At 45.8% G+C, this 12500-nt stretch overlaps 1 protein-coding gene and 1 long non-coding RNA gene across 2 annotated transcripts in view; both read left to right on the top strand.

Annotated features, from left to right (window-relative positions):
- Positions 1-12500, top strand: part of atg7 (ATG7 autophagy related 7 homolog (S. cerevisiae)) — a 42209-nt gene that overhangs the window by 20489 nt on the left and 9220 nt on the right. The window contains exon 18 of the mRNA XM_060069521.1: positions 3732-3854. Coding sequence (XP_059925504.1) covers positions 3732-3854 — 123 coding nt within the window. The remainder of the gene's footprint in view (positions 1-3731; positions 3855-12500) is intronic.
- Positions 3862-6632, top strand: LOC132470713 (uncharacterized). The gene is made up of 2 exons (XR_009528691.1): positions 3862-5076; positions 5207-6632. It is a non-coding gene; the product is annotated as an uncharacterized LOC132470713 (long non-coding RNA).

Raw genomic sequence — 12500 nt, 5'->3', positions numbered from 1 at the left:
GTGGGCGGGGAGAGATACGCAAAACAGGGTGTTGTGTAAAGTGTAAGAATGCTTCACTTTCTCCTCTCCCCCACACTCACGCACACACAAACACGCACGGCCCTTCCTTCAATGCCCTCTTTGTGTCTGTGAGGAGGTCATAAAGTCCATGATCTATCTCTTTCCTGCGGAGGCAGTCTTTCTTTCTCTCTTTCTCTCTTTTTCTTTCTTCTGAGGGCCCATGCTGACAGGAACTGAGGGAAGCCCACGCATAAACATAATCATGCGACATCACTTCCAGCGCATCCCAATTCGTAAACACACTTCAGTACACAGGCAGGCCCAGATGTCGCAATTTCCAGAATGGGAGATTGGTCTAAATCCCACAGTTTGTCCCGCTTTAAAACCCTTTTCTTTCTACATTCTCTCTGGTCGGCGTCCAACTTCCTCCTGGCTCTATCTATTATTTTTTTTGTTCTCCTCTCTCCTGTCTGCACTTCATCTGCCCACCCCTCCTTCTCTTCTCCTCCTCCTTCCGCCCTTTCTCTTAGCCACCCCCACCCCCCAAGTCTGTGTGTGTGTGTGTGTGTGTGTGTGTGTGTGTGTGTGTGTGTGTGTGTGTGTGTGTGTGTGTGTGTGTGTGTGTGTGTGTGTGTGTGTGTGTGTGTGTGTGTGTGTGTGTGTGCGTATGTGTGTTCGTTCCTGCCCCAGTCAGCTGTGTGCTGCCAGGTCACTATGGAAACAAAACAATTCAACCCCTGTCTGGGCTGGAGTAGTTCCTGTAGCGAGCTGGGGCTTTTATTGTGTGTGCGCTCCTACATGTGTGTATTTCTTAACTCTTGCTGGTTCTGAAAGCCAATAAAACAACAAGGCCAGGGAGTAAATCTCAGCCTGTGACGTGGCTTGGTCTTAAACCATGCCAGGCAATGTTCTATGATTACATTAACAACGACTACCAAAAAAGCCACAACACTATATACGTATTTATAGCAAAAGTGTTATCAAGCTGAACATGTATAATACAAATCGTTTTTTTTTATTATATTTGGTAATTGAAAAGCAGCATAATTTGATTTCCATCCACTAGAGGGCACAAAACTGCTCTCGTTAAAAATAATGATATTTTAACTAAATTCATTACATTGCTCCCATAATCCAGTTCCAGCAGTCCTTCGTCTTTAAAGATTACCTCTGACAGACCTATACCAGCTTGTATTGAGCATCTCTTTTGATAGCACAACAACACATTTAGATGGTCAAAATATTTGATATGAACTTTATATTGGTTGGTCAGATTCAATGGTTTACCAATATGAGTAGAATGTAAAAAGTCTCAAATTCTTTGACCCAGTGGGTTTTTTGTTTTTCACAAAGTTAAAAAAAGAATCTATCAATAGAGAGATCAGACTCCATCACTTCCCCAGAACGAACAGTACACAATGGCTGTTTGATTGACTTTTAGCATGATTAGACAAACGCACAGGCCCAATCAGGCCTAAGTAATATACACTGCTATACTGTATACAGTCGGTGCTTAATAAGATGGAGCCACAGACTGTGCTTCAAAAAGACACCAGCATCCTAGTCCAATCAGCCGCCCGGAAGGCTAACACACTGTCCTAGCTTCTGTCTCTGTGTGTGTGGGTGTCTGTATGTGAACTTCTTAACGACGTCATGTGTTCCAGATGTTAAGAGCTTAAAACATGATTGTTCCCTTGGCTTAATTAGCTCTATCTGTCAACTGTCTGGAATCACGAGCGAAGCCCCAAACAAAGGGAATCTTGTAAAGCAGATTCCAATCTTTCCCTTCTGGGGTGTGTGCCACTTTAGCTGCCTCTTCCATGTTTATGGCACCGCGAGAGCCGCATCAATCTGGGCAGAAGTAAACCATTGGATCCACTGGTTGCATTTGTGTGTGGCATGTTGCTAGTGTGTGGGTGTGGGTGTGTGTGTGTTTGTGTGTAGTATTGATACAATACAATTGCATTGTGTGTGTGTGTTGGTCTTTGTGTTTAGACTTTGTAGTATGTTTTTGGTGTGATTGTGCCTGTGATTTTCTGTGTGTTGTTGAGTGGCCTCAGAGGACTTGTAGTGAATCAGTTGGAGCTTCATCAAAAGACGGTGGCACATGTCCATGAAGCAGGGTTGGTAGGACAGGACAGTCCGTTCTCGTCTTTGTCCTGTTGAAGGGATCTGAGACATGGAAGTTTAGCATCCGGGAGAGGGAAGATGAACGTTGGAAAGGTAAAAAGAGGGAGATATCAGAGTGTATTGTGTTGGGGATGGGTCTGGTTTCAAGACTAGACGCCAGGCTGGTCTGGGAACACAGATGGGCACTAACACACACACACACACACACACACACACACACACACACACACACACACACACACACACACACACACACACACACACACACACACACACACACACACACAGTTGGTACAAATGCAATCGCACTAGGCAGCCGACAGACACATTGAAGCACGCACACACACAATTGGTTCTACACAGACACACACATTTCTACACAGAATTAGTTGTGAGGCAGGGGGCACTCGGAGATCACACACACACACACACACACACACACACACACACACACACACACACACACACACACACACACACACACAGCGTACAAGACAGTAAAACACACAGGCCTATTGATGTCTGAGGTAGAGGTAATCCTACACCTGCAGAGTAGGGTCGAGTCTGTGGGCGGGCATGAAAGGCTTGGCCTGGCTTGTAAGGCAGAGCATATGTGTGTGTGGGGCTGTGTGTTGGAAGATCATAGTGTGTGGTGCGGGGATGAATGGGGGCGTAGGGGTTAGGCTTCCAAAAGACCAAAATGCATTTCATTCAAGTTGCAAGTTCATGCTCATAATCCAGGTTTTTACATTGATTATGAGTGCATCTTCAGTGACTAGAGTGAGATTAGAAAATATAAGACAGTCAATAGACTGTCTTCAATAGAATTTGGGCATCAGAGTAGAGGTACAAGGTATAACAAATTCATATTAGATCTATTGATCCCAAAAACTACATTGGGGCAGCACTATACTACTACAGGGCTCTATGGGCTAGTACATTCAGATACGAAAGGGGCACATTTGAGCCGAGGAAGTCAAGAAAGGGGAGATAAAGGAAGTGCAGGTTTGTTGTTTCAATCACAATTGGAGAATTTGTATCCATCTTCATGACAAAAGTTGCATTTCAACCCCTTTTGAATACAATAACTATTGTTTGGTTGAAGACACAATGTGTACCCTTTTAGATGGTTTACACCATCATTAAAATGGGATCATGATGTCTACACAAAAGCTTATGTTTCTTCAAATAATGGCCCATGCTCACTGCAATGTTTGCCCACACATGGTAAACATGTGATAATCTGAATCTGGGATGAGCTCAGGCTTGTAGATTGCGAAATCTATTCAAATGAAAAAATGAAATCACCTTTCTAAGGCGCTCAACCATGAAGAGCGTTTGTGACGCTGTTGTCTAATTGACACGTTGGATGTGTCAATCTGTTTCCAGTCGTCACGGAATGAGTTTCACAACAGCTTGTAAAATATACACTACATAGAATTCACACATGTCACTACAGGCATGTTTTATCATCTGAGTTGAAGGTTGAGGGGGATATGAGGAGGGGAGGGTTCACTTGTTTACATCTACTGTTGTTTCTCCTCGTCCCCGGTAGTCGCCGCTCATAATAAGAACCCTTGGCCTGTCTGCTGTTTGTATAGGTGCTGGACCAGTACGAGAGGGACGGCTTTCACTTCCTGTCGAAAGTGTTCAACTCCTCCCACTCCTTCCTTGAAGACCTCACGGGACTGACCCTGCTGCACCAGGAGACCCAGGCCGCAGAGGTACACACACACACACACACACACACACACACACACACACACACACACACACACACACACACACACACACACACACACACACACACACACACACACACACACACACACACACACACACACACACACACACACAGGTGTTAAGTAGGTCATGGTAAACCCTTCACTGGAATGCTTCAGTTGCGTAGTTCAGAGGTTGGAGCCATTGACCTCCAATTATTGGTTGGCCACTCAAAGCCAACCCCACATTCACACTGAGAAATAACTGGACACATTGTGATTTCTCCATCTATGTATCTAGCAATCTTTGTATCTATCTATCCCCTTGTGTCCCTGTTTCTCCCGCACTCGTGACGTCTGAGAAGAGAAATACGCAGGTCTCTATGGCACCGAACTTTTCTGGCCGTCCAACTTTCCCTTATTGTCTCCGTCGCCACGGCAACCGCGAGTTGTTGAATCAGTGGCACATATTTATTGCAAACATCCTGAGCCATTGCTGTGGGAGTGAGTGAGGGTGGTGGTTTCCCTCAAGACTCCCTTCGGACGAGAGGGAGACAAGCATTTCTTGTGGTTACGTGTGTGTGTGTGGGGGGGGTGGGTGTGTGTATGTGTGTGTATGTGTTTTGTTTAGTGTTTTTGTCCGATGGGGCGGGTGCCTGTGTGGGAGGGGAGATGTGTGGGGCCGGGGGCTGGTTGTTGGTCGGGTCTTGTCTGGTCCCGTTGAGCTGTGGGAAAACCCCACATACTCTCTTCCTTCAACTCCTCCTCATAACACACAGACTGACGAGGAGAGAGTCATACAGAAAGAGGTGAGGGAGAGAAGGAATGAAAAGGGAGACATATTGTATCTCTTTGTTGTCCCTCTTTCTCTTTTTCTCTCTCTCTCTGTCTTTCTATTTCTGCAATATATATATATAGGCCTCTTTGCTAGGCTAACCCTCCATTAAGTCGAAGGGCCAGGCTAGTCTGTTTGTAGGTATCAGGACCTGGCTAGTCTGCCTTTAGGTTTCAGGGCCTTGCTAGTCTGTTTGTAGGTATCAGGACCTGGCTAGTCTGCCTGTAGGTATCAGGACCTGGCTAGTCTGCCTGTAGGTATCAGGACCTGGCTAGTCTGCCTGTAGGTATCAGGACCTGGCTAGTCTGCCTTTAGGTTTCAGGACCTGGCTAGTCTGCCTGTAGGTATCAGGACCTGGCTAGTCTGCCTGTAGGTTTCAAGGCCTGGCTAGTCTGCCTGTAGGTATCAGGACCTGGCTAGTCTGTTTGTAGGTATCAGGACCTGGCTGGTCTGCCTGTAGGTTTCAAGGCCTGGCTAGTCTGTTTGTAGGTTTCAGGGCCTGGCTTTCAGCGTGTGGGAGGGCCCTCTCTTTTAAAGAGAGGGCTTTCTTTCCCTTCTTCTGCTTCCAGGATCGGGGAAAAGATCTAGTCTTCATTAGGAAAACATGTTATTACTTATATCTGCGGGGACCCACTTGAAATAGAACTCAAGTGTATGTGTGCTTTTGGACTGGATGGTCTCATGCTGTACAAATATGAAGATCAAGTTGACTTGTGTTTAAAAAAAATAAAAGGAGAGGTTGAAAAGGTCAGCCAATTGGTTTTATTGAATAGAGAAGAAGTGAACACGGTGTTCGCACTGCCTCGAGGCAATCCAGCGACAAGATTTGTGAGTTTGTTTTACACCTTTGACATAAGACCATGGAAGAACATTGAGTACTCCTGCTGCTCCACCGGCCCTATCTTGCTATGGGCAATATTTTATGTCATGCGTTTTGCTGATACCTCCCTATGTCATCAGAATCAGTCAAACAACGTTTTTACATGCGCTTATTTCTTTCCTCAGCCCAGAATCCTGTCCTCAATGTATTGTGTAGTGCATGTGCACAGGATTTTGCATGCGTGTACCACTACTATGACTTCAGGGACGATATTTAAAATATTCAAGTAACCGTGTCGAACTATAATCTACATCACTCCATTGCTGTAATATGTACTTTGGGCCTATTTTGAGCCAGCATGAAACCGGAGAAGTAGTTTTTATGTGGCTGTGATGGGGCTTTGGTTGAGTTCACGTTTGGTAAAAGTTTAGACTAACCTCTCTCTCTCTCTCTCTCTCTCTGTCTCTGTCTCTGTCTCTGTGTGTGTGTGTGTGTGTGTGTGTGTGTGTGTGTGTGTGTGTGTGTGTGTGTGTGTGTGTGTGTGTGTGTGTGTGTGTGTGTGTGTGTGTGTGTGTGTGTGTGTGTGGAGCCGTCCGTATGAATGGCTTCTTTGTGAGGTCAGCTTGTAGTGACTTAGGGGAAACTCGGATGGCAGGCGTGGGTTAACAGGGCCAGAAACTTTACCACATGTATCTGAGAATAGGCTCCATAAATAAATGCATACAATGTTTAGCTACTTTATGTGTTTTCTTTGTCTTTGATTAGATTTGATTTAATGTCTGTGGTAGCAAATAAATGAAAGTGCATTACGTCATAGCTGCCAGGAGGTTTTAAACTCGCATGATGTGCAGTGACTAATCATGGTGTTTTACTGCTTTTTGACATGAGCAATCAACTTGAAATCCTTTTTTTTAAATACACTGTCTATACTCTATGCAAGTGCATGTTCTTCTCTTGTAAACCTTGTTCAGAACCAGCTTTGTGATGTTGAGGGCTGCCTTTTTTCTCAATATTGGGTGTTTAAATTAGCTTAACACTTTGATACATGGATATTGTAGTACAATTTTCCATCTCTCTAACTACTGGAAAGAGAACAGGCGATGACAGAAAGAATATAAAGGAAGAACTTAATTCCTAGTCGAAATGGGTAATGTATAGATAACGGTGTAGTCTTTGAACTTGGATTAACCTCTCTGAAATTTGTGTATGTGTGTGCCAGCCAGACAATTTGGAGGAGTCAAGCTGGAGATGGTAGGGGCAAAAAAAACAATTTAACATTTTCATCTCACACAAGCACGCTAACACTGACGGACACACACTCAAGCTCACAATGTGGACGGACAGACGCACACATACACACAAAGACATGGTTGGGGCCTGGAAGGAAATTAGTGTCTGCACAGGATGCTGTGGCTCTCTGGTGCTCTACCTCCCTGCCTGCATGTTTGAATTTGCAGCCAGCCGGAGAACCACAGAGGCAGGCAATACTCGGGGTCAGATCAGCCCATCCAATAAGACACAGGCCACTGACAAAACCAGTGAACCAGCTCAAACCGGGCGGTCTAGTACAAGTATGACGGCCATGGGGGATTACGTCATCACACATAATATTAGTAGAAGTGTTGTTTTAGGTTTGTTTGTGTGTGTCTGTTTGGTTGGTTCTTAGGGCCACAAATGATAAGCAAGCAAAGGATTGCCATTACTGCCTTTGTGGTTATGGTATTTATAAGCCAGAGTTTACTTTTTAAAGCATTTGTTGGATTACCTAAGGCCTTTTTTCTAAGCAAACACCCACTCAAAGCAAACACGCACACACACATTTCTCCCCGAGTTGTGTGTTGAGCTGTGAGATAACATAGGGGATGACATCATGGGGTGTTTATCAACCATTCTATGACTCACTCTCGCGTCTCCGGGGCTCGGCTCTGGCCCAACCAGCCGGCCTCCACTCCTCTCCGGCTCAGCCTGGCCCATGCAAGCACTGCCGCAGTGACAGCAGGCGCACAAATGCATGCACACTGACGCACACATTGCATGCACACTGATGCACACATTGCATGCACACTGCCGCACACATGCATGCACACTGCCGCACACATGCATGCACACTCTCTCTCACTCTCTCACTCACTCACACATGCAATGACACACACTTGCACTCACACATACGAGGACACACACATACAATGACACACACACATACAATGACACACACACTTACAATGACACACATGCACACATACAATGATACACACGCGCATACAATGACACAAACACACACACACGCATACAATGACACACACACACCACGCACACAATGACACACACATGACTTCTTACTGAATTATTACATTTCAAAAATGTGATATGTGTGTGTGTATGCACGTGTGTGTGTTAATAATACACAATTTTGTGTCTTGGCTTCATTGGGCTTCATGTATGTCAGAGGAGCTCAGAGCTGTATCCAAACACAGCTACGGTTGCTACATGCTGCAATTATTACCAGATGGGTCGGGCCTCCGCTGGGAAAAACAATATTGGGCTTGCTTTTTCATTAGCCGACAATGCACACCCGTGTGTGTGTGTGTGTGTGTGTGTGTGTGTGTGTGTGTGTGTGTGTGTGTGTGTGTGTGTGTGTGTGTGTGTGTGTGTGTGTGTGTGTGTGTGTGTGTGTGTGTGTGTGTGTGTGTGTGTGTGTGACCTGTGTGACCTGTGTGTGTGTGTGTGTGACCTGTGTCTGAATGCATTGCCAGTCCTATGCATGTATTCTTTGAATGTATGCCTGCTTCGGTATAGCTCGGCTAATTATATCTTAGTGCTCAACCTGAAGTGATGCACGCCAGCTATGCACAGAACGGATCACACCTCCCATCTTTCCTAACATAGTTAGCATCTCTGGCGTTCTGTCCTTCCGTCCCTCGCTTGCCCACGCACACATTTACTATACATAGCTTGGTTTCTAAATCCTGGGTATTCTGGGATGTCCGAGGCCGACTTGGGCAGCCTCAGCTCCTTTCATGTTTGAAGGTCAATCCCTTATCTTGTTGGGTTTGGGTGATGGTGTAAGTACGGACACGAGTTGAAGCATATGCTGTGGAGCCAAAATGTTGTTCTTTTTTGGTTTGGGTCGAATTACCATACATTTTTACATTGCAACCCTATATAGCAGAACAAAGATAAACCACAGTCACCAGGCAAACATTTCAACCCAAACCTTTAAATACGGGGAAAAGAGCATGCTATATTTCAGTGACGATACAGAAGCAACTATTATAAATAGCAGTATAAATGGGAACAGTGTGTTTATTAAAGGCACACTATTAACCAATGCATTCAGTTGGTCGTCTGCTGGAAGCTATTTAGCTCTTGTGTTATCGGTGACGGACAATATATCTATATATGCTATAGATATAGATTAAATTAGACCTAAGATCTGAATAAGGAAATTCAACCCTTTGAGCTATAAAAGAAATAAGATGCAGCCCGGGCTTTTTTATTTTTACCTTTTTTTTTTGCAACCCAACAATGTGCAGCACCATAGCAACCAAGGCTGTTTAGAAACAATGCAACATGATATTCCATAGCTGGCCTGCCTGTGCCATGCAACTATGTTTAAAATACTGCCCACGAGAGAGGGGTGGTGTGTGTGTGTGTGTGTGTGTGTGTGTGTGTGTGTGTGTGTGTGTGTGTGTGTGTGTGTGTGTGTGTGTGTGTGTGTGTGTGTGTGTGTGTGTGTGTGTGTGTGTGTGTGTGTGTGTGTCGTCTGATATAAAGTCTCCAAAAGCCAAACCATTTCTGGCTGCCATTTCCCTCATGTAAGCCATAAACCGTACTTTACAACCTCCTAAACACGTTCGCTTAATTCCCTCAACATCAAAGATGTTTTTCAACATTATTTTCCGATGACACAGAGACGTCCCACCGTAAATAGAGGAGGCAAACGCGTGTTCATAGCCGAGCCATGAGACATCAACATGCCCTGGCAAGTGCCTTCGCCTCCCCTCTCCTGCGGTCTGGCAGGTGGGGTACTATAAGTAATACATGCAGGGGTACCATCGGCTAGGGTCCTCCTCCAGTACAGAATGATCAAGCACTCCTAAATAAAGCCCCTTAAAGCAAACTCTCTTGCCTCACAACATGGGGAAACCTCTAGGCATGCACGGTTCTATAGATGGCCTCCGTCTGCTGGCGCCTGCCAGTCCGGGGCGCTGGCCTCCGTAACCCCCCCCCCCCCCCCCCCCCTCACCCTCAAGGCAGCTGGCCAGCTTGAATACAGACAGACGGATGGACGGAAGACAGGTGATCGGGTTGCCACTGCCCAGACTACGGTCTAGTCGTCAATGCAGGAACCTCTGCCAGCAGCAGGTATTTCTGAATCTGGGCTACTACTGTGCTTTCAGAACAAACGTAACCCTCCCTCCCCCGCCCCCCCCCCCAGGGTGCACCCGGCACCATCGCGTCCTAGCGTTGAGCTGCAGGCTAGTGTGTGTCTGTGTGTGTGTGTCTCGCATCCACACATATACGTGCCCACTTCTGCAGGGTCCTGCTGTTTGCGTCTGGCATCATAAGGTTTTGGCAGGCTTAATAACAGGTCATCTGCCTCGGAGCTCTGGCATCTTAAAGCTAGTATCTGTCCTGCCCAGCATATGGTGTAGAGTGATAACGTGTGATTATATCAGGCCTGAAGTCCAGATTTTGCACACAAACACGCAACACAAACGTTTGTAAGCTGGGGACAACCAAGTATTTTTCAGAAACTCTGAAAAAGGGAAAGCTGACACTTTAATTTTAAAGCGAGGTGAGGTAATTTTATCCTTTCAGTCCGTTTACACTTGTTCATGTACTGCCACTTTTAGGTCAGGGATCTGGTGTAAATGCCATACTTCCTTTTGGTGACACGGCCTGTTACAGCATGTGTTCCCTATGGCCCTTTTCCATGTACGTGTGCTGGATTGACTCCGTTTGATTACTGGGCTTCCCGCTCGAAGGTGTGTCTCTAACTGGTGACGAGCTTGCCTTGGGTCGATGACACAGAACACACACTTATTGTTATCACTGCCTCTTGTGAGATGTGAATGATTTGTTCCAGAGACATTTCATATATGTGGTTCGCTTCACATGGAACCCACAATTATTTTGTTGTGATTAATTCAGTTAATGTTCAATATTCCCAATATATTGACCCATATCCCCTCCTAATCTCAATAGCTCAGTGTGAGTTTATTTATTTCAGATTTGTATCCTCATTGGACAATGATTTACACATAATTGTCCAAGTGCCACATAATGTCCTTGATATAAGAAATAAAACGCATATCAGCAATCTAATAGTGTTAAATATTATTGAATGTCAAGTCTTTAGCATGGAGGTCGGTGTGTGTGTGTGTGTGGGTGTGGGTGTGGGTGTGTCTGTGTATGCCAGTGAGGTTCCACGGGGCCTGATTGCTCCCTGTGACCACACGTTGCTTGGCTTTGACTCACAGTTGTAATTAAACATGGGGCAGGACTCTACTGGCAACACACACACACACACACACACACACACACACACACACACACACACACACACACACACACACACACACACACACACACCATCATGTGGATGACATTTATTTTGTGCTCCGTGGTTATCGTGAGGGTTGGGGGGGGGGTTTGTGGTTTGTTTATTCTATAATAATAAATAATTGGATAGCTACCGTGCTACAACATATCCTTTACTGGCACAGTCGTTTGCATCATTGGTCTGATGCCAGCACACCAGTGAAGTGTGTGAATCAGGCCTGAGCCGATAACCTACAGGAAATGTGTCAGGAACGGAAATGTGACCCAGAGGGAGCGGCGGAGAGAGGGGGAGAGAGCGGGGGGAGAGCGGGGGGAGAGCGAGGGGAAAGGTGGAAAAATAAGCAATAGAGGATATGATGGAACGGGGGATTTCTGCTGGCTGGGTTTAGATCGTTTGATGGTCTGAGGATGGAGTGGATAAGCCACACGAGTTGACTTGAGAGGATGACAAAGTGAACGAGCTGCAAGTTTGTTGTACGGTATTAACCCAGTGTGCGTATGAGTGTTGGCTCAAGCCAACGCACGCAGAGGGCAAATGTGGGTTCATATTTGTAGCGTGACCCAAAAAATAATGCAATCATAAAGCAGGGCTGTATTATGGATGTCAACATTGTCTAATAATGTTCTGTGTCGGTTGCAACTCTATATACTATGTGTGATTTGCTTTAGATAAAGTTAGTAAGTAAGCTTGAAAGGTAGACTAAAGTTGGCTGGTTGGACACGTGGTCTGTAAAGTTAGGCAGCTGGACACTTAGGCTAAAGTGAAACAGTGAGACTAAAGTTAGCTAGTTGAAAACAAGACTGGAGTCACTTTGAAAGTTGGAGCAAAGTTACTAGGGCATTTAGGTTTGGACTAAAGTGGATTGGACAACAGTTTGCCATGGGAGCAGGGAGAGGTGTGTCGTGTGACATACGGACAGACGGAGAAAGAGAGAGAGGTCCCTTTTTCCCAAGAGAATGAACAGGAACCAGCTGCTGCCCTGTGGGCCGCCACACCCAGCCGAGAGACCACCAAATGTGTTTTTCTAGCTGTTTTTCAGCGCTCTGCTAGAGACGGAGCGAGTGGACTGGAGGAGGGGAGGTGGAGCAGAGGCCAGGGACATTTTTGGAAAGAGTGGACGGGAATGGCTATCGTACAGAAGTGACTTGTTTTTAATCCACCTTTTGCGTGCAGTTGTGCATTATCCCGCCGACTATTAAGACATCACAGTAGACTCATGAGGAGGGAGCACAGACCCCCCACCCATCCATCCATGCTCTGTAGGACAGAACTAGAGTTTGTCAGAGAGAGATTGTAAGAGAGATGGAGTTTCCATAGCCACCCTGACACACCTGAGGAAAGTGTGTGTGTGTGTGTGTGTGTGTGTGTGTGTGTGTGTGTGTGTGTGTGTGTGTGTGTGTGTGTGTGTGTGTGTGTGTGTGTGGGGGG

The sequence above is a fragment of the Gadus macrocephalus genome, chromosome 13, assembly GCF_031168955.1.
Source record: "Gadus macrocephalus chromosome 13, ASM3116895v1".
In the NCBI taxonomy this organism is placed as follows: Eukaryota; Metazoa; Chordata; class Actinopteri; order Gadiformes; family Gadidae; genus Gadus; species Gadus macrocephalus.
The sequence above is the reverse complement of the archived record's forward strand: the minus strand, read 5'-3'. Positions and strand labels throughout refer to the sequence as shown.